The sequence below is a fragment of the Balaenoptera borealis genome, assembly GCF_965194805.1.
Source record: "Balaenoptera borealis genome assembly, chromosome: 13".
Lineage (NCBI taxonomy): Eukaryota > Metazoa > Chordata > Mammalia > Artiodactyla > Balaenopteridae > Balaenoptera > Balaenoptera borealis.
The window spans coordinates 2,396,386-2,419,391 of NC_138870.1; the positions used below are offsets into that span (position 1 = coordinate 2,396,386).

At 47.0% G+C, this 23,006-nt stretch overlaps 1 protein-coding gene across 14 annotated transcripts in view; it reads right to left on the bottom strand.

The window, feature by feature from the left end:
* ERC1 (ELKS/RAB6-interacting/CAST family member 1) overlaps positions 1 to 23,006 on the bottom strand; it is a 417,262-nt gene that overhangs the window by 6,626 nt on the left and 387,630 nt on the right. Inside the window, exons 19-20 of one of the 14 annotated variants that reach the window (XR_014233070.1) lie at positions 17,538 to 22,975; positions 9,721 to 17,222 (exon numbers count right to left, since the gene is read on the bottom strand). The exons of 12 other annotated variants lie outside the window; for them this stretch is intronic. Coding sequence is in view for 1 of the 2 variants with exons in the window: in XM_082349082.1 (XP_082205208.1) it covers positions 22,916 to 22,975 (60 nt within the window). In the remaining variant the exon portion in view is untranslated. Of the gene's footprint in view, positions 1 to 3,562; positions 22,976 to 23,006 lie in introns of those variants that run through there. One more of the 14 variants, XM_082349082.1, reaches the window with a different exon arrangement.

The following is a 23,006-nucleotide window of genomic DNA, read 5'->3' on the forward strand; positions in this document are numbered from 1 at the left end:
AGGTTACTGTCACGAGCCCGGGGAGAGTGAAGCAGGACTAAACGTAAGGTGGGCCCAGGAATGTGGGGGGCCCAGGTGGGTGGGAGATTTTCCAAAAGCAGGATTGGCAGGAGGCAGGGTTACGTGAGAGAGAACAGAGAGTCAGACAACTAAGACTGAAAATACAGGAGGCAGAGCAGTTTTAGGAGAGGAAGTAAATTAAAAATTGAGTTTAGGGGCTTCCCTGGTGGCGCTGGTTCGAGCCCTGGTCCGGGAAGATCCCACATGCTGCGGAGCAACTAAGCCCGCGAGCCACAACCACTGAAGCCCATGAGCCACAATTACTGAAGCCCACGCACCTAGAGCCCGCGCTCTGCAACAAAAGAAGCCACCGCAATGAGAAGCCCGCGCACCGCAACAAAGAGTAGCCCCCGCTCGCCGCAACTAGAGAAAGCCCACACGCAGCAACGAAGACCCAACACAGCCAAAACTAAAATATATATTAAAAAAATTTTAGTTTAAAGTGTAGTTAAAAACGTAGGCTCTGGAGTTAGGCTGCCTGGGACGCAATGCCAGCTCTGCCAATTATTAGTCTGTATGACCTGGACCCCTCGGAGCCTCAGTTTCCTCATCTGTAAAAAGAGGCAATAATATTTATAGGGTTGTTTTAATGACTTAATGAGATATTCATATAAAGTACAGTACAATGCCAGACACACAGAAAATGCTTGGGAAATGTTAGACGTTGTTGTCATTATTGTTACTCTTGTTTTTATTAAACAGATAAGATTACCCAGAAAAGAGCATGTAGATTAAAATGCAAAAAGAACCCAAGTTTCAATTACACTGTTGACAGAATCTAGATGCTCTGAGCCAAGAATGACTATGCTGCTTTTTCAAACATCAATATAGCAAAGAGCTGGGAACAGATTTGGCAATCTTCTTTCTGCTAAATGTTGCTAAAAGACCAGGACGTGCAAGGGCCAGATTCAGACCACACGAAGTCTTGATGTACCTCAAGCTCTGGCTGCATCATATGAATAAGAGTCTCTGAAACGGGGAAATCAGAGAGGCAAGAGGCCTTGTGAACACGGCTGCACAGGCCGGAAACCAGAAATACTGCTCGGTGAAAATGCTGCAGCTCTCAGGTCTCTTCAACCAGCTGACGTAAGTGAGGAGGTTATGAGGTTGTACTGCTTCAGTTTCTTACCTTAATCCTTCCCAGGAATTCTCTGGACAACTTTGGTTTATATTCTGAGCCAGGAATCTTCACAAGTCATGTAGTTATTGCCCATGAAATATTTTTTATTCTAATTTGGGTTCTGTTAAGTTGATAATCATGAAGTTACTAATGAATATATTTTAGTTTGACAACATTTTTTCAAGGGTTTTATTTTTCTGATTTAAAAAGTATTACACATGCATTGTAGAAAATTTAGAAAAAAAAGGCACCCCCCAAAATCACCTATAATATTAGCATCAGGAGATAACCACTTCTATATATAGTCATATATTCCTTAAGACTTTGTTTTATTGTACATACATGGAATTTTAGAAACAAAATGGCAATGATATTATATAGATTATTTATAAGCTGATTTTGTTTTCACCTAAAAATATACTCTAAATACATTTCCAAACCAAATCCCAAAGGCTCTTTTTGAACCTTGGTAACTGATTCTAAAATTTATCCTGAAGTGTAAATATATAAAAAGAGCCAAGAAAACATTTTAAAGGAAGAAAAATGATGTAGGACTTGCCCTACCAGATTATAAAACAGTATAAAAGAACACTAATTAGAAGAGCATTGTATTGATAAAATTAGATCAGTGGGATTTAGAATATGATCAAGATGCATTTGAAATCAATGAATTGTATTAAGAAAACTGGGCCCAGTTGTGGCTAGATTCCTACTCATGTCATATGTAAACAGAAATTTAAAACTGGCTAAAGATCTAAATTTAAAAATTATACTGGGACTTCCCTGGTGGCACAGTGGTTAAGAATCCACCTGCCAATGCAGGGGACACGGGTTCGAGCCCTGGTCCGGGAAGATCCCACATGCCGCGGAGCAGCTAAGCCTGTGCGCCACAACTACTGAGCCTGTGCTCTAGAGCCCGCGAGCCACAACTACTGAGCCCACACGCCTAGAGCCCACGCTCTGCAACGAGAAGCCACCGCAACGAGAAGCCCGCGCACCACAACGAGAAGCCTGTGCACCACAACGAAGAGTAGCCCCCGCTCACCACAACCAGAGAAAAGCCTGCGCGCAGCAACGAAGACCCAGAGCAGCCAAAAATAAATAAATAAATAAAATAAATTTATATAAAAAATAGAAATGTAAAAACATTCACTCAAAAAGTACTGACTGATTCGCCCATGAAAAGGAAGGCAGTTCTGACACATGCTACAACATGAACCGTGAACACGTTATCTGGACTGAGAGAAGCCAGTCACAGAAGACCACACTGTACGATTCTACTTTTATGAAATGTCCAGACAAGGCAAATCCAGAGTTAGAAAGTGGATCAGTGGTTGCCCAGGGCTAGGGTGGGATGGGGTGATCAGAGGGAATGATGAAAATGTTAGAAAGCTGATTGTGGTAATGGTCGCACAATTCTGAGAACATATAAACCTATTACATTGTACGTTGTAAACGGGTGGATTGTATGATGTGTGAATTATATCTCAATAAAACTGTAAAAGCATACTGAGTCCTGCATGCAAAGCGCTGTAAAGGCCACAGAGAGGAATGAATGAGTGCTATGGCCTTCAGCTTGGGTAGAAAGGGGGGTTGGCAGTAGATGTTAGAGGACAGAAAAGAGGGTCAGTCCAAACAGACAAACAGTAAGAGCTGACCAGGCGCGGAGGAGGAGGAGATGCGCTTGGCTGGTCCTCGAGGTTTGTGTCTCTGCAGAAGCAACGCCAGGTCTCCCCAGGCCGGCCAGGCGCAGGCACTGCCCCGAGGACCCCCCAGGCCACTCCACGCTCTCAGTGAAGCGAGCACCTCTTTACCAGAACAGCGGAGACAAACTGGCGTAAGTTAAGAGAACGATGGCAGGTACGGCTAAGACGCAGGGTTAGAGGAAATAAACAGGCGACCTGGAGGAGCGGAGACTGAGAGTGGGAATGTGATTATGACCCACAAACATCAGGGGTGAAGCAGAAGTGGGAAGGGTGACAGCACTGGAGGAGGACGCAGAGCCAGAAGTGATGGAAGAAGACCAGGGGAAAAAAGCAGAGGTCGACAATAAGGCTACGCTTTTTCCAACATCTAATGAATAGTCTGCCTGGGAAAAGGTGTTTAAACACAGAGAGGGTCAGAAGAATCAAAAGTTTAGAGAAGGCAGTGTTCCTTCATTGGTGGGAGCTGCTCGCCATCCCGCAGGCCTTCCTCTGTCTCCAGGGGTTACGGCTGGTTTGCACTGTATCTGGAAGCAGCATTAAATGTGGGCACGGCTGAGCAGGGAGAGACTTCACTGGCACTTGATCCATTATATGCTAAAATTTCCTGTCTTGAAAAGAACTCTCAAAGATCAACCTTTCTTGTGAAACTGGAATTATTTTTTATAGCTACTTTTATTTTATTTTTATTTTTATTTATTTATTTATTTTGGGCTGTGCTGGGTCTTCGGTTCGTGTGAGGGCTTTCTCTAGTTGCGGCAAGTGGGGGCCACTCTTCATCGCGGTGCGGGGACCGCTCTTCATCGCGGTGCGCGGGCCTTTCACTATCGCGGCCCCTCCCGTTGCGGGGCACAGGCTCCAGACGCGCAGGCTCAGTAGTTGTGGCTCACGGGCCCAGCTGCTCCGTGGCATGTGGGATCTTCCCAGACCAGGGCTCGAACCCGTGTCCCCTGCATTAGCAGGCAGATTCTCAACCACTGCGCCACCAGGGAAGCCCTGGAATTACTTTTTAAACGAGGATTTTTGTTTTGACTTTGAAATGCAAAGCTTTAGTCATCCTGAAGTCCAAGGAGCACAGAATGTGTCGGGAACATGTGGTTAAAACTTCGGACCACTTAGGAAAGAAAGGCAATGTGAAGAAACCAAACGAGCAGCTTTAGACAGCTGTATTATACAGCACAGGTGGGAAAACAAATCTTGAGATGGATTAGTACCTCGTGATTTTAAAATATTTCATTAGCATGCGCAGCGCGTGTAAAAAAGGAAGTTTCTGCATGGTTTCAGATGTGGCAGGTCCCATGGATGAACTGGGAAAGGTATATTCCAGCTTCTGAAACTTATCAGATCTCACTCAAGATATTCCTGTCCCCACCCCTGCTCCCACCCCTCAGGTCTGCCTATCCATCCCTCACCACCTCCCCAAAGAAAGGGCCCCTTAGACTTCACACCAGGAAAGAATTTCCCAAAACGTACACACATGTGATATTTGGGATTTAATGAAAATGCTTATTACATCTTAGCCACAGTGAAGTATATCCTTCTCTGTCCCTCTTCCCTTCCTTGTTAAAGCTACAAATCCAAATTTGGTGGATATAAATATGACTGAATAATCCAACAAGATCTTCCATATCCTACCGTCTTCTTGTTTACTTTCTTAAAAACACTGTAATTATACGTAGCATGTAGGGTTACACAATCTCCCTGCTAGATATAGAGATGCAATTTTCCCTGTATGTATTGAAAGCTTTGCATCTAAAGACAAACAACAACAACCCTAAAAACATCTCCAAGTAAATTAATTTCCACTAAACTGCAAAACAAACTTGTTCCCACGAATCCCGCAAGCTCCTTCTGTAACGTAAGCTTTAAATCCCGTACCTCAGCCTCTTCGTTTCCTCCATATATAGAATATCTAACACAAAACCTTCCTCAAGTGTCTTGGGCCTCTTTCTACTTAACCGTAAGTGAACTAAGATGCCCTGGAAGAAGGGACTCTTGTAGTAGGAGGTGTACAGGTATGTGCCTCCAATAGAGAAAACAGAATACAGGCTCTGCTAAAAGAAACAGGGGCTTGGAAATGTGGGTCAGGATGACCGGGAGGGCAGCGTCCCGCACGTGGGCCTGCTGCTGTCAGTGGCAAAGGGCACAGCCCAGGACGGCTCAGGACAGCTCACGGTGCCAGCAGCCACGAGCCTGAGGACTCGTTACTACGGTAACGCAGGCCTGACACAGCCTACCTCAAAACGACCCCACGACACTGCTGTTCCTCCTCCTTCTCCAGGCTACCTTGACCACCTCCCACGTCTCTGTGCCATCAACTAACTCTGTTTCCAACCTCTTCCCCTCGCCGGTCTTCGACCACAGCCTCAGAGGGCACTCTCACCCCAAACTTTCTGAGTCTGCATCTCACAGGCTAGACCAATTTTCCTTTCCTTCACCATCAAACATCTAAAAGATGAGTCTACATTTGCTATCTCTGTTTCTCATTTCCCTCCTTAACATCTAAGAATTTAGTTTTTGCCATTTCACCAAAATTGCTCTCTCCAAAGTTTGCTAAACTAAGACTTCCACGCTGAAAACCACATGACATTATTTGGAGAAGTAACACAGCTCTTAAGTGTAGGGATATGACATGATGACAGGTTGGAAGACTCAATATTGTAAAAGTGTTAGTTCTGCCCAAACTACCTATAGATTTAGCGTAATTCAAATCACAGCCGCGGCAGGTGTGTGTGTGTGTGTAACTGACACGCTGACTCAGAGTGTGAGAGGAAATGCAGAGCCCAGAATAGCCCGAGCAATCTTGGAGAACGATCATGGAGAAATCTTGCTACCACACAGAGCTCTCATTATTAACACAGCTTGCGACTGGCACAAGAACAGACACAGAGACCAAAGGGACAGAACAGAGAATCCAGAGAATGAGCCCAATCCTGGGAGTAACCCGAATGCCCATCAACAACTGGATGATAAACTGTGGATATTCACGCAACGGAGTGTCAGCGGTGAGAATGGATGAACCACGCCCACGCACAACGTGGTGCTGAACAGCAGACGCCAGACAGCAGAGTTCACACCGGGTGATTCTGGGCAGATAAAGCTTAGCAACAGGCAAAGCCAGCCTGTGGTGCTGAAGGCAGGCTGCTCCGGGAGGGGCCAGTTGTGACTGGAAAGCGGCTCTGCCTCTCGTGCCCGGTGCTCGTTCCACGAGCGTGTAAATTCACAGACCTGTACACATGACTCATGTGGTATTCTGCGTGGGTGTCATACCTCAAAACCTAAGACTCCAAACCAAACCGAACCTCAAGGATCCCCTAACAGCACAACCTGTCGCTCGCCGGCCTTCGTCCAACACAAGCCCCTCTGGACACCTGGCCCTGGGGACACCTGCTCTGGACTCTCCCTCCTGGCTGCCTGGCTCTCCTCCACCTGTCCGTTAGCCCATCTGTGTGTTTCTTCCCTGTCCTGCGGCTGCTCCTCCCCGTTCTGCTTCCTGCGCGACACGCAGGGGTTCCCTGAGGCCTGAGGAGACCATCCTCTGCTGCCCTCGGGTCACCCTGTCCATCCTCGCTCCATGAAGTTCAATAGTCACAGCAACTAACCTACTGGACGCGGATCCCGGCCGGTTCTGCTCTACGTGCTTTAGTGAACCAGCACATTTAATCTACTTTCTTTGCCAACTTAATTATTTCTTTTCAGGTGGGTTTTGTAAGACTTTTTTACTTAGCAGAGAACTGCACACATATACAAAACAGTATAATAACCCTCATATGACCTACATTTAACCATTTTCAAGGTATGTATGAGTATAACTGTAGCTCCCTTCTTTCTCTTGAGCTTCAGACTAACATTCGAATGCCTGATAAACACTTTTTTGTGAATGTTTCACTTATACATCAAATCATAGTGTTTATACTGTTTAATAAACTGTTCTTTTCACTTAATAATGACTAAAAATAGTTTTTCACGTGATTAAGTATGCTTCTAAAACCCAATTTTTAAATGGGCTGCATTGTAATCCTTTTAATGGATGTATTATAATTTAACTAATTCCATTATTAGAAATGTAGTTTGTTTTCAGTTTTTCACTACTATAAATATTAATGTGTTGAAATTTTCTGTACATAAATCTTTGCATGTCTATGACTGTTTTCTTAGAATTCCTGGGTCAAAGGGTATACACCTTTTTAAAGTTTTTGACCTGTTACCAAACTGTTCAGAACAGTTGTACTAATTTTCAGTCAACAAATAAGGGTGACAATTTCCCAGCCTCCCGGTCCACTGGGGTCACACACACACCCCAACCTTGCCAATATGACAGAGGTGCTTTCGTTTGCAGTTCTTTGTAGTTCTTTTCACTTGTGGTGAAGCCAAAAATAGAGGCGAAACATTTAAAAATATATTTATTGGCCATTTCGTCTTCTGTGAAATTCCTGTTCACGCCCTTTCCAGGCCATGTTTCTTTCGGTTTAGTTTCTTCCTTGCTGATCTCCTGGTCACAACCCTAACACAGGCTCTCGTATCTTAGCATCTGTTGCTTATTGCAATAGCTTCACAGTCATTTCAACCTTGGTTTGTAGGAGTAATCTTTCTAAAACAGGTTGGATTAGGTCCACTCCTCTTCCAAGATCTTAAGCGATTTCCTACCTACAACAGAGTCCAGTCTCCTTGGCATGGCATCCACCCTCCGGCCCCATCCTGCTTTCCCAGTTTCATCTCCCGGTACGTCTGTGCCACCCTCTGTCTTTGCTTTCACTCTGATGTGGTTCCCTCACCCTGGGGTGTGGACAGTCTTACCTCCTACACCTCCCTCTTCCCCATCTAACTTATCCTTCCTGGTGGAGATCACTCGCCCCCTTTGTCTGTGGAGACATCCCTTTTCAGAGGTGAACACTGCTGAAGTATTCATTTTGTCTCCTGTTTCAAGAGTTCGCTACATGTTCCATTCCCCAACTCTTCAGCAAGCTCCTCAATGAATTCTTTTTTACATACCAAGTCTGCCTAGCAAAACAACCTGCACATAGCAGACAATTGAAAAACAACTGGAGAATGAACTAAAGGAAAAGATGCTAATCCTGGGGGAAAACACCCATAACTTTCCCAAGAGCTTTTTAAGATAAATCTGAAGCATCTCCAAATCAAGACTGTCTGGTGGTGCAGGCCTTGTAGCAGGACACATTAACTATCCATGGTAACACCCACGTTGCTAAAGTTCTCAAAGGACAGAATATGCCGCAAGCACAGGATACCAAGGTGGCCTCTGGCAGGAACTTTCTGGCTTTGTCTGCTGAATGTTATGATAATGTATTCTGTTCTTAGTAGCTATTCCAGCCCTCAGAGTAGTAATATGATTTCTAGAGGGACTCCAGCCAAGAATCACAAAGGCAACAGCAACCCAATCTGGATGCTCAAAGCAACACACGTGGCAAGGGTGTGTGGCAGAAAGGGGGGGGGGGCGTGTCAGCCTCCACCGCTGCCCAGGGAAGAAGGCATTTCAGAGAGGATACCTCACAACCTCACACTCCACAAAAACACGTCATGAAAGGCTGACTGTGAGAGAGACCACTGCAGCTCCCTTCCTGCTTTGCACGTCAGGACAGCTGTCAGACAGCAGAGCTGACAGTGGAAGGATGAGCAGGACACAGCCGGGCAGGACGGAGGGGCAGAGGCACAGCGGAGGACGGGCTGGCAGACCTGAAACTGCCCAGAACATCCACTGCCAGCACAGGCCAGGGTTTCAGGGCAGCGGTGGCCTCTCTCCACAGCCGAGTCAAGGCCAAGGGAGAGCGAACAGAAACCCGTGAAAAAGGGAAGGCTTAAAAGAGAGAAAAAGCCTTATTTCAAGGCACATAGTTCTCTATTCACAGACACAGGATGAGGTGAAAGAGGAGGATGGAGGGATGGGTTTAAAGGAGGGATGGTTACAAGAAACCTGAATGAACAGATTCAGTCGTGCTTGGCAGTGACTCAGATTAATTCGTTTCTGCAGCTGGTTTGGTGGTGGGTGGGAAATTATACAACAGATGCTCAGTTTGGTTTAATCAGACAAGAATCTGAACTTGAAGTTTTTGACAGCTAGGTCCCAGGATGCAGAGGCCATGAGGTCTGAGCTGTAAATGGACATGACGACTGGAGCCTTCCAGAGGTGGCGGTCAAGCCGAAGTCGTCCTCTATCCTGGCCAGATCTGGGCTACAGTCCCCAGCCCCAATTAGCAGGCTGCTTAACTACATTTACCCAGGAGATATGAAGACATGAAATAACCCGAGTTTGGATTTTCGAACAACTAGAATAAATTGCAATGTATTTTGTCATAATTATCTGCTGAATAAAACATAAAACTTACATGGTCAGAGGGACCTGACAGCATGGTGGATATTTCATGCCCAGGTAGTAAATATTTCATTTACTTTTCTACAGGAATTGGGTCACTTTTTTGCTCTGTAGAATCCCTCTAGCATTTAGTAACAGGGAAAATGAAAGTTGCCCTTGAAGAATCTGTCCTACGATTACTCCCCACAGATTACGATAAACTCCAAGGCCCTCCCTTCTTGTATTTCAAGTCCGAGCTTGCAGCTTGAATCTCCCAGTTTCCTTCCCAAGGTCTCCCCCAACCCCAGCTGCTTACTGTTGAGAGCCTGAAGCAGCTGCTGCCCTGCCCCAGACTCTGCAAGATGACCGGATGCGGTGGTGACCGTGAAGTTGCCGCTGGGCCTTCCCCTCCCCCTTCCCTGCCTTGCAATGAACCCCTCTGCCCGGCAGTGTCTGGATTTGTCTTCCTAAAGAAGGAAAGACTGTTGTTGCTTAGGCCAGAAGTAAACAAGGTGTCATTGCTCCTCCAGGACGAATCTGGAACAAAACGATGCAATAAAAACGAGAGTCCATTCCACCAAGGGGATCCACAGTCAGTTCCACTGATGACAACAGGCCACTGCACGGCGATTTCCTCAAGATTCACTTGGTGAAATAAAGGAACTTCCTCCTCTCCTTCCCTCACCTCACAACAGGTAGCAAGGTAGGAGGAAAGCCCTGGCACTAAGGCCTCCTGAAGCATGAAAATCATAAATGATTTCCCAGTAATGCCAAGAGCACGTTAAGCCTGGCACGTAGGGGGTGCTCCCTAAACAGCTACTCAATGAATGCTTGCCATGTGCCTTAGGGCAGCTAGATTTTTCAATGGTTAAAAACTAAACAAAGGTAAAAACAAACCAAGAGCTTCTCTGCTTCCCAGCTACGGCACTGAAAATCCTGCAGTGTGGTACCGGCAAGCCCCTAGCCCCGAAGGAAATAAGGCAGAGAGGGTTTTTCGTGACTCTGTATTAGTCCAAAGCACACAATTTAGTTTCTACACTAACCCCCTCCCCTACAAAATATCAAACAGTGGAACTACCAGACCTAAAAGCAGGCCGATTCCAAAACTGAGAATCAAAAGCCTGGAAAGGAGCTAACAGAACCCGCAGTTCAATTCTCTAACCTTAAAGTGAGGCGAGCAAGGCCTAAAGAGGTGACGGGCCTGCTGCAGTTTAGGCTGATGGAGCGTGCACCCCAGGAAACCTGGGGCTCGTCCTTCACGCCCTGCCAGCAAGCGGTCAGGGACCAAACTGCTGTCTCCAGATGCACAAGTGCTCCGGAGAGAAAAAGAGGATATCTCTCCTGCCTCAGAGGCGAGTTTTACAAGAAAGCTGGGCTTGCTGGCTAAACACCGGACCTCTTAGAGTCGGCCTGTCACTGCGGCTTGTCATCTTTTCAAGGTTAGCGTCAGTCACGGTTTTCTGAGAGTCAACAACCTGGAGTCAAGTGACCCAGGTGAACTGGGGTCAACGGATCTAGGGACCAAAACACAGGTTGCTAACACCTGGATACAGCAGGAGCTGGAACCAGGCACAGACAGTGTTGCAACAGTCCAGGTTTACACAGTTATCTGTACATAAACCAGCACAAACTTTTGCTTGCCGATAATTCTGTTTTGTACTTGCAGATGTCACTAACATACTAACGTCTTAATTCCTAACCTACTTAGGTCTACACACTTCTAAAATGCTGGATGCGTTCCTGCCTGAAGTATTCTTCCCTGGCTGAGATAATCTGAGTTCTTCTTTGTGATATTCAACCTCCCAGGTTACTCTCTTTCCAGAAAGGTTCTGTCTTGATATAGGTGTTATACCTTCTCTGAACTAGTTAGGGAAGGGAGTGAACAGAGGAGGAGACAGAAGACATGGCTACAAAAGATAAAAGTGGGAAGAGACCACCCCCCCAAACCCAGTAGGAGGTTTCACATTGGGCTGATTGGCCTCCTATACATTAAATTTCAAGAATCAAGAGAATGGTGGGGGGGGGGGGGGAAGAGAATGGGGAATCCTCTCTTGTGTAAAAACCTTCCAGAACACCAAAGGAATCTGATGTATCATCCCGTCCAAACAACAAGCCAGTTGTGACTACAGTTGATAACACGGTATTGTGTAACTGAAATTTGCTAAGTAGAACCTTAAAAAAGGTAAGTAATGTGAGATGATAAATGTGTTAATCAACTTAATGAGGGGAATCCTTTCACAATGTATACGTATAGCAATCATCACATTGTCCACTTTGAATATCTTACAATTTTATCTGTCAGTCGTATCCCAATAAAGCTGAAAAGAGCAAGCCAGGTACCCACGTGGGTGGGGCGTTTAGATGCAGTGCGTCCTGAGGCAGAGACGGACCGCTTCCCAGTCCAGACTTGCTGGGACAGCACTGGAGGCTGGAGAAAGTACGGAGGTTTAAATGGGGAAGCAGAATTCCTGCCAGGCAGAATTTTAATTGGTAACACCTCACACCACCTCTTACAAACCTGTTAACTGACGTGAGTAGAGACATTCACTTTAAGAGCCTGTAGTTATCCCCACGGGGAAGAATGTCCCTCTCTGTCAAAGGGACCATCAGAGCAGCAGCAGGGTTCTGAGAATCTTGGACACGGCCAGGCCAGGCCAGCCAGGCCAGCGTGTTTGGTTTGGCTTTCAGAAACGGAACGTGTCAAAGGGAGAGGATTAAAAACAGAAAACAAACCACCCAAACAACTAAGAAATCTAATGCTGAGGCCATCAGGACGATAAGAACAAGGCTTTGCTGCAGCTGAGATTTAAGAGCTAAACCAGCACACAGCTAATCCACGCCTATGAATCACTGCGGCTGAGCAGGACCAGAGAGGGAAGCGGCCTCCACTGCAGTGGCACGTGCTCAGTGCACGTTCCACGTCCAGCATGGGGCACCCGATTCTAGGGCCAGCGTGACGGGGAGAGACTGGCAAGGCTCCCTCAGGGAACCATGGATCTTGTTGGATTTTTGCTTTTTTTTTAGTGCCAACCTGACATTCCCTGGGTGGCGTCTCCCAACGCCCTGGTGAGATGACAAAATGACCTTTTACAAGCCCCTGGCCCAGCAATTCAGAAGGGCCATGGAAGGGGTGCCACTACCGCCTAAGGCTCCGGGGCCGTGTGGGCTGTTCTGAGTGACCCCCGGGTACACACGACCATCGTCTGGAGGACCATGCACGGTGATGGGGTGGGCACAACGCGAGGATAGGCACCTGTGCTGACGTGGAGAAGGCTGGCGGGGCGGGGCCTGGACGGTTACTCATTTTGGGTGCTAAAGGGAAGAGGATGTGATGTGATTTGAAAGCTCTTGGGGAAAGCTGGATTTGAAAGAAAAATATTCCCGTGGCCCCCTAAAGCGCAGGACTTCTGCAGTCGTGTTTCCTTAGGTGAAGAAGGGCGAGAGGAGAGACCCAGGGACCTTCCAGGCCCGTCTGGCTCAGCACACGGGGAGCACGGTCCCCTGGAGAGCGGGGGCGAAGCCACGGTGCCGCAGGGCCCGAGCGGCCTCGCACAGCGTGGTTTCCACGCGGCAGGAACGGCCGCGGTGAGACGGGCAGGGCACAGCGCTCCCGGGAAGCTTCTCCAGGCCCCTGCGGGGGGGGGGGGGGTCCCCGAGCTTCGCGAAGCAGCAGCTGGAGAGGGAGGCGGGCTCAACCTTCAGCGGCGGCGCAGTGAGCCAGGATGCTCTGCGCGGGCAAGAGGACACGGCGGTGGCGGGGTGGGCGCGCACCGCCCCCGGCACACGGCCCGGCGGCCCCTGCGTGCGGCTCTCCGGCCACCCCGCGGCCCGTGTCACCAGACAGGACAGAGCTTAGGAGCCGACCGCGCGGGGAGCAGGCTGGGGCTGGCAAAGCCGCAGCCCCGAGGGAGGCTAAAGAGATCTCCGGACGGGCATTTTAATGACCTGCAATTCACTCTTCTCCCCGAAGAAAGCCCCAGTACTTGGTCGGCACACGGGGCCTGGGACAGACAGGCGTCCATCCCTCCACCCACGCGGCCTGAGCCCCACGGCGACGCCCGGCAGCCGTGCAACGCGACCACCGAGAACACGCCTGTCTCGGGGGCGTCCTCTGACAGGCGGAGGGGGTTTTCTCCCCCGGGGACTACAGGGGGATGGGGTGGGGACAGGTCTGGGACGGAGAGAAACGTCCAGGCCCCATCTGGCCACTCGGCTTCATCTTCCCAGGCAAGTCCCGTCGTGCCCGCCTCAGCTCCCTCACATGCAAAGAGCCAGGGGCAGGGGATGAGGCTGAGGAAATGCAGCTGCTCCTGACGGAACAACACGGGACCCAGCTGAGCTCCCGAGGCCGGAGGGTCGGAAGGGTCTCCTCTCCCGGCTCCTTGTCTGGCTCTCATCACAGGCCGCTCCAGAAAACTCGATACCCTGTCTTTTTGGTGACACCCTGTCTTTTCAGTGACTCCCTGCCTTCCCACGAGGTGCATCCTGACGCCCATCTGTGCTAAACTTAATCTTATGAATAAATATCTGTGGACTCAAATTTAGGCTAAACGCTTGCAGAGGGCTGGCGTGGACTTCAGCTGTGCGACAGGCCGACATCAGCGAGCCCTAAAGACGATGCTGCTTAATCACCAGGCCTGGGTCACAGTGGAGACTAAGCTGGTTTTTAACGTGGCCGCGTGTCCCCTTCTGAACTCTCCTCTCCCCAGTCACTCACGGTTCCTGTCATCCTAGTGTTCAGGATGCCTGACGTTCCTCTAGTGTTGGGCAGGCTAACGGGAGACACACCGTGCTGCCCTTCCTAGGAACGCCTGCATTTAAAAAGGTACTACCTCAGAGAGATGCTTGATTCAAACGAATAAACTGAACCAGTGGCCGTCAGGCAGGGGCTCCATCAAACACTCCATCCCCCTACTTTAAGCTGCCACCATAGCCTGCTTTTCTGTTAAGTTGGCAGTAAGATCTTAGCATTTAAGTTTGGCTGAGGGTTTCTATTAGAAAAAGCTTTCTTTTTTTTTAGTTTGATAACATTAAAACCACTATTTATCTTTAAAAAGAACCCCATGAAAAATCCTGTCCATCAAAACCTGATTTTTAGGGTGACTTGAGTATCCCTTCAATTTACGGCAAGATCTGTTCTCTTCAGTGTTAAAATTACAGGCTCCCTTTCACCAGGAGCACACGCTAGGTGGGGGCATGTTCTCTTGTGCCGAAGTGGTCTTTAAAAAGAGGTAGACAAAGCAGTAAGATAGCATTTATATGGTGCAGAAGAATGCCACTATCTTATCTCCAGAAAATTCCTGATTTCATTCATTCACTAAGCAAGTATCTGCTTCATACTTTATGCCTTTGTGTCTATTACACGGCTTTTAAAGAAAGGTCCAGTTTCTAAGTTGTGTCACAGGGCACTCCGGACTGACATCACCAGCAGGCCCTGCATCCCCACCTCCCCCCACCCGAGGGAGGATTCTGTAATTAGTGGATGTGAGCAAGAGTCTCCAGCACCCCCTGCCTCTCAATAGGCGGGCCCCGTGATTTATGTGGAAGGCCGTTTCCAGAGTTTGCTTGGAAGTTGGTTGTTTGAAACGCTGGAACAATTACTTAAGTGGTAGTTAGGGCACCAGGAGGCCCCATGGGCTACTGGCCATAATGTTATGGGCTGAGTCACGTCCCCTCCCCCAACTCACATGTTGAAGTTCTAACCCCCAAACCTTAGAATGTGACTGTACTTGGAGAAGTGATTTAAAGTGGTTAAGTTCAGATAAGGCTGTTAGGGTGGGTCCCACTCCAATCTTACTGGTGTCCTTGTGAAAAAGAGGAAACTTGGACACATACAGAGACACCGGGGATGTACCTGCATGGAAGAAGGACCACGTGAGGACACAGCAAGAAGGCGGCTGTCTGCAAGCCAAGGAGAGAGGCCTCAGGAGAAACCAACCCTGCTGACACCTTGATCTTGGACTCCTACCTTCTACCTTCTGTTGTTTAAGTTACCCAGTCTGTGGTACTTTGTTATGGCGGCCTTACAAACTAATACAGTATTGTTGGTGAGCAGTGTCACCTAACCATCACAAAACCTAACCATCACTCGTAACATTTTATATATTGGAAGATGCCTTCTGAGTCCCAACTCCTGCATCAGAAACACATCTTCACTTGCCCCAGTGGCAAGTGAGTGTGGCCTGGTCCCATCTTTCCCACTTAGCACTGGAAGGGGTTCAGGGAGAAAACCTCACTGCTCCAGCGGCCCTGATGTTCTTACAAGGGGCGCAGGAGAGTTGCTTAGAGGCTCAGCGAGTAATAGGGACAACAGCCAGAACAGCAGCGAGTGCGGACTGGGTCACTGGGAAGAGGGGACACCTGGAGGGAGGCTGTGGCAGTATTTCCCCCCTTTCCTGGGGGAAGCAGCGCTTTAGGTCAGGGGGCACAGGGGGTCCAGTGGGGAAAAGCAGCACTGTCTGTAAACTGGGAGAAGGGTGTGGTCCAACACCTTCTCCTTTTTTGAAGCTCACACAGGTCTCCCCTAAGAATTCTGCTGCACATACATGCGGCCAGCGTGACGATGGAGCTTGGCGTTGTGCAGGTGCACTGGGGCAGAGGTGTGGCTGAGGCCATGCTGGACGCTGCCCACTAGACGTTTAAGTGACTTCTGTTTCTAGACTGTCCCACCAAACCTTTGGTAAACAATTAAATAGTGGTTTGAGGAAAGCTAAGGACAATTTATTTCAAAGCTCTGACGAGATGGGAAAATTGCCGTTTGCAAGGTTTCTCCGCTCCCCGGGCCAGTTTCTGGACGTTCGCAAGGATAAGTTTCCTTGCATTATCTCTGGAAGTCAATGTGCTGGACTGCAGTAGTTGTCAAGACTCATGAAAACTCCAAGATGGTAACTAACTGCTCCTGCAGGAGCTCCAGGGAATCACAAGTGCTGACCTCCTCCTTCCGTGGGAATACTCTCAACACAAAGGAAAAACGCAGGGCAGCTAACAAATATTAAGATCTCTATAAATACAGAGCTTCATAATTAAAAAATGTTCCATATTCCTATTTCAGAGCTCTAAAGGGTCTAGTGCAAGATCAAGCTTATGGAAACAAAATTAAAGGTTCCTGCCCTCTTTGCTGCGAAGCTGAGGGCACAGGAGACCTGAATTCAGAGTAGGTGTTTCACGTTCATTTTTATTTAGTCCCGGCCAGCTGGGGGCAGGCCCTGGTGATGAGGGTCAGGATGGGGAGGGAGAGACTGTGGACAAGAGAGAAACAGCAGAATCCCCTTCTCTGAGATAAGTTAAGGGAGGAGATGGTCTGGAGGGATCTTTTGTATCAAAAAAGTTCTGGTCTAGCTGAGTCTCTTAATACAGTATTCTCTCTCTCCACAAACAAGATGATGTAGCACGTTTAGCACAAAGCCTTTAAGTTTGCTCCTATTTAGGTGTATCCTTTCACGTGTCCACCATTCAGCTGCCCTCAGGTCGGGAGTGATTTGCAAAGAAGGATTAGCATCTGTGTCATTTCAACTGTGTGAGAGAGTTCCTCACCTCCTCTATATTCAAATCCTGACTTCCTCTTCCTCCCCGCAACCTCATTTTAGGGGATTTTACCAGAAGTCAGGCAGCAGGCTCAGGGTCTCAGGGCCCAAGCCAGCAGCTGACCAGGCCCTGTCCTCTCTCGTGGGGTCTCCCAGCGCTTCTACCTCTTTTTTTTCTTCTTTTTAGAACAATCTCTTCTCTGCCAGATTTTCAATATCCAGCTGGCAAGATACTCTGCTCTTTGCATGAAAAGGTTAATGGAAGCTGTCAGAAGGAGGGGAGAGTGCCAGACTGTGAGAGCAGAGGGGAGAGAAAGAGTGAGGCTGCCCCACAGGGTTTTCTCATAAACGTCAGACAGACAGACAGACAGACAGACAGACAGACACACACACTCCATTCCCGAGCCCAGTCAGGCACAGACACCCGTCTGTCTTCAGGGCCTGCAGTTCTTGTTGCTGGATCGCTGGTCGCCTGTCTCAGCCTCTCATGCTCCGCTGCTCTTAGTCTTTTTGGACAAGAGTTCAATGTCGGAGCCGAGGAAACAAGTTCAAACATCGCAAAGAGAAGAAAACCAGATCAGAAACATGCAGGCTGGGAACCAGGAAAGAGTTTGCTGCCCATAAATAACCCATTCTTCTCTTTTCTCTCTCTCTTGTTTTCTCTCCCCGTTGCCCCCCAAAGCTCCCGTGTCCCACTTGGGGGCTACGACGATCTGCGCAGACGCATTCACGAGAGAAGAGTGTCATGCCGTGACTGATGACCCACGACCTCCCAGAGTGAGGGCCCAGTGCCACCCCAGCATCGACAACCCCAGACTCACCGCCCTGAAGAGAGAGGGTACAAGCCAAGCAGCCACTGATCAAAATCGAGAAAACAAATGGAAGAAGGACTCCGAGGAGACGATGAGGTCCGAGCCAAGTTGTGCAACAATACTTCCCTGAAGGTCAAAACCGGACTGGGTGCTGGGAAAGGGGCTGGAGTCCACAGCCGTGACCCACGGAGCGAGCTGGCTAGTGAGGGCTCATTCCAGCGTAGTCGGCCGTCAGGGGGCTGGCATTCGTGGTGGAAAAAGGACGTGTGCTCCAGGGAGAAATTCCACTTTCAGCTTTTCAGCAGAATCTGCCTATCAGCTGAACTGCTTCAAAAAGTTCGAGAGGAGACTGGAAATGGGGTGTGACTTTTCTGTTTTTGTTTTGAATTAAACTATCACTGACATACAGCAAGATGCACAGATCTCTGTACATCAGAGTGTACAATTTGATGAATTCTGATCACTATATACGCCCACATGACCGTCTCACCAACCGAAACACAGAACATTTCCATCGTCCCAGAAAGATTCCTGGGACCCCTTTCAGTCAATTCCCACAGACGTCCAGTGTTCTAGTTTCTGTCACCACAGATGAGTTCTTCCTGTTCTGGAAATGCCATACAAAGGGAATCAGACATTAATCAGATATTCTTTTGCATCTGGCTTCTTTTGCTTAACAGTGTTTTTGAGATTCATTCATAAAGTTGCTTGTACCAGTAGTTCGTTCTTGTTTGTTGCTGAGTAGTACGCCATTATATGATATATGATAATTTAAAAAAGATCTCTTCTGTTAACGAACATTTGGGTTGTTTCCAGTTTGGTGCTTTTACAAATAAAGCTGCTCTGAACAATTTTGTACACGTGTTTTCATTTTTCTTGAGTAAATAAGGAAGAGTGGGATTGTTGGGTTATAGGACAGGTGTGTATCTAACTTAATAAGAAACTGCCTAACAGCTTCTCAAAGCCTTGGACCATTTTAACTCCTCACCACTGCGCGCAGAGTTCCAGCTGCTCCACATCCTCGTGGACATTTGGTGAATTTTAGCCGTTTTCTTGGAATTGCACTGCTGTCTCACTGTGGCTTTCATTTATGTGAGCACTGTTTTCATGTGCTTGGTTTGTGTATTTTCTCTTGTGAACTGTCTGGTTCAAGTCTTCTGCCCATTTTAAAATTATGTTGTTTTGTCTTTTTGTTTCTGATTTTAAAAATATCTTCTCAATAGAAGTCCTTTGTTCAATATATACATTGTGAATATTTCCTCCCAGTCTTCCGATGAACAAAAGTTTAAAGTTTTGATAAAGTATAATTTTTCATTTTTTCCTCTCATGTTTAGTGTTTTATGTCTCTGTGCTTGCTGAATTAGGGGAAGTTTCAGCAACATATGTGCCATTTGGTTAATACCTAGAACTAAGACATAACGTTCATTTATCCCACTACAGGTGACGTTACCTTCAGTCATTTGGGTTTAGATGGTGTCTGCCAAGTTTTTGCAACGTAAATCAACTAAAAGGATTTTGTGCTAATTAACTGAAATAATTTTTTGTGTGCGTGTGTGAAGAGACACTTTTAGACTATGCAAATATCCTGTTCCTCAACCAACTTTCACCCACTGGTTTTCACGTCCATTGATGATTCCAGTTCAAATCAGTTATTACTCTGATGGTTGCCAAGTGGTGATTCTCTAACTCCACCACTCTTTCTCCATATGTTAGCTGGCATTCTACTACAGGGCACGGCCCCTGCCCCACCATGTATTTGCTTACTGATTTCTCTACACTAGTATAGACTCATAGATTCCTGTTCTACTCAGTGGGCTGTAATCTGTTACTGTTATTAATTTTGCTGCTCAAATTCCTGAAGATTTTGCTATTGGGAGCCCCCCATGTCCTTCTTCTTTTTTAAAAAATAAATTTATTTATTTATTTATTTGGCTGTGTTGGGTCTCTGTTGCTGTGCGTGGGCTTTCTCTAATTGCGGTGAGCGGGGGTTAATCTTTGTTGCGGTGCGGGAGCTTCTCATTGCGGTGGCTTCTCTTGTTGTGGAGCACGGGCTCTAGGCACGCGGGCTTCAGTAGTTGTGGCACGCAGGCTCAGTAGTTGTGGTGCATGGGCTTAGTTGCTCCGTGGCATGTGGGATCTTCCTGGACCAGCACTCGAACCCTTGTCCTCTGCATTGGCAGGCGGATTCTTAACCACTGCGTCACCAGGAAAGTCCCCCCCATGTCCTTCTGACATACCCCCACCACTCTTGGAACACTCCGTTACTTTCTGGTATAAGATGCTCTGGATTTATGTTGTACTCTGCCACACACAGTCCTAGGCTGAGCCATGTCTCCAAGGAGCCCTGGTTCCTTTTGGTGAAAAAAGGCATCTATAAACCAAGAGCTGGGAGCTAGGTGAGCTCCTTGTTACTGGTGTGTCACTGCTTCTAGGTGCTTCAGCAGATAAAACTAGGAAATACACACATGTATACATGTAGATGAGCACACAAATGTACACACAGAGAAAGCTAAATCTATTATCTGTCAAAAACCCTGAGTCCATATGGACCACCTCCAACAGCAACTGAACACCACTGGACTTGCCTTCACCCTTCTGTATTTGTTACTTCCTCCTCCTGGAGTAACAAGCCTGCTCCCATGAGCTTCAATTTACTTACTCATTTGTTCAGTCTCCTTGTATGTGGCCAGTCTCCCAACCATCTGCACCATCATCTTGGTCCTTGCCTCCAAATGCCACCATGCCAGCTGAATCCTCAACCCTGGCCCTGCCAAAAATGCTGGCCATGTGGGCCGAATCCTTGATCCCAGCCTGCCAAACACACCAGAATCTTTGGTCCCACCAAATATACAGGCCAGTGTCAGTGCCAGATTTATGGAAACACTAACAAGGTTTCCTGCCCAGGAGCTGGCAAGAGGGCCTGGCAAAGAAAAGAAGACACCTTCTGTAGAAGGTGTTTGGTGTGGGAAACGTGGACCTGGAATTTCAATTATGAGTTGTGGTTCTGGAAGATAACAGACAGTGGTCAAATATGGGGCTGTCCTAGGATCAACAGAGAAGATGTTTAAATCTAAAACTGAACCTAATAAAACCTTTTCCTTCATTCTAGCCACTTTGTACCACTACAGCATTCTACTTTGACACGACCTCAATCTACTTTTTCAAAGAAAGTTTCTCTAGGGCTCCAGAGCCATACTTAAAATGGTATAAGACTTACATTTATCTGAAAAGTTTCAGCAACATCTTTTCTTCCAATAGCAAGTGACCAGAAGGCTCAGGTTCAGTAAACACTAATGAACAGAAAGACAGCCTGAGCAGTATGATGTCATTTATTTCAAATTTATATCACACTGAACAATACTGCACATTGTTCGTGTAAACAAATACGTATATTAAAAAGGTAAAAACGTGGACTGTAAAAATGCAAACCAGTTTAGGACAGTGGCTGCCACTGCAGATGAAAAAAGAAAAATGCTACTGGGTACAAAGAAGACTTTAACTATATTTAGCATTAACAGGTAAGAGCAGCCTGCACTGGGAGAGGACAAGAGTGTGAAGGGGGAGCCCTGTGGTGTAGGCATGAGGGAACTACTGAAATCCAGGAAATATCAGCACTCAAGAATTTGCACTAAATGTACAATTCACCACTGGAACATTTAAAGCCTGTGGAGCGATGAAGGTAACTCAAACCCAGCTCAGTTACTGACTTACTTGACTCAGTTCCCAAATGCTAATGGTCTGACAGAAGAAGAGGAATTGCCTATTTCCAGACATAAATGTTATTAATCTCAGTTTCTACTCTTCTTTTACATATAATATTTACCACTTAATAAAAAATAATGAGACACAAAAAAAGCAAATGAACTTAAAGATATATCGATAGAAATTATGACCAAACAGATAGTAGGAATCTCCAAACATAACATGAAAAAAATCCCCCAAAGAAACAAACAAAAGCCCCCAGACATCGAAGAGATGTGGAATGATATCAGATGGTCTAACAAATACGTAATTGTAGATAGAGAAAGGGAAGAGAGAAAGGGACGAAAGACATATCTGAAGAGATAAGGGCCAAGAATCTTCCAAAATTAATGAAAGACAACAAAACATAAGCCCAAGGGACACAGAGATCTCAAAAAGGATTTTAGCCCAGACAGGAAATATAACGTAAAATACAAATAGGCACATTATTTTCAAATGGTTGAAAACAAAAGTTAAAAAAAAAATCTTGAAAGCAGTCAGAGAAAAAAGAAACATGAGAGGGTGGGGGGAGCACACATAAATACAGCTGACTTTTCAATAGAAACTATGGAAGCCAGAAGAAAATGGAACAGCATCTTTAAAATATTAAAAAAACAGGAAGTCAACCTAGAATTCTATACCCAGAGAAGAATATCTTTCAAAAACAAGGTATTAGCTTGCAGGGGCTGCCATAAGAAAATACCACAGACTGGGTGGCTTAACAACAGAAATTTATTTCTCACGGTTCTGGAGGCTAGATGTCCAAGAGCAAGGTGTTGGCAGGGTTGGTTTTTTATAAGGCCTCTCCTTATCTTACAGACGGTTGTGTTCTTGCTGTGTCCTCACGTTTTTTTTTTTCTCTGTGAGCACACAGCCCTGGTGTCTCTGTATGTCCCAATCTCCTCGTTTTACAGGGACACCAATCAGATTGGATTAAGGCCCACCTATCAGCCTCTTCTTAACTTAATTACCTTTAAAGGTTCTATCTCCAAATATAGCCACATTCTTGGAGTCAGGGATTCAATATATAAATTTTGCAGGGGACACAATTCAGCCCATAACACCCTGCCTTCTGTACCCCCCAAACTCATGTTCTTCCCACACACAAAACACATTCACCCCCATCCCAACAGCCCAAAAGTCTTAACCCACTGCAGCATCAACTTTAAATCTCAAATCTCATGTAAATATCATCTAAATCAAGTGTGGGTGAGACTTAAAAAACATGATTCATCCTGAGGCAAAATTTAAATGTGGACCTGCTGAAACCAGACAAGTTATCTGCTCTAAAATACAATGGTGGGACAGGCATAGGCTAGACATTCCCATTCCAAAAGGGAGACCCTGGAAAGAAGAGAAAGGGATCATGGGTCCCAAACAAGTCCAAAATCTAGCAGGTCAAATTCCATTAGATTTTTAAAAAAAAATTTATTGATTGATTTGGCTGCGTCGGGTCTTCGTTGTGGCAGGCGGGATCTTTTGCTGCAGCGCTCGTTGTGGCTCGCGGGCTTCTCTCTACTTGTGGCGTGCAGGTTTTCTCTTCTCTAGTTGTGGCGCGTGGGCTCCAGAGAGCGTGGGCTCTGTAGTTTGCGGCACGTGGGCTCTCTCGTTGAGGCGCGCGAGCTCAGTAGTTGTGGCGCGCGGGCTTAGTTGCCCTGCAGCATGTGGGATCTTAGCTCCCCGACCAGGGATCGAACCCACGTCCCCTTCATTGGAAGGCGTATTCTTTACCACTGG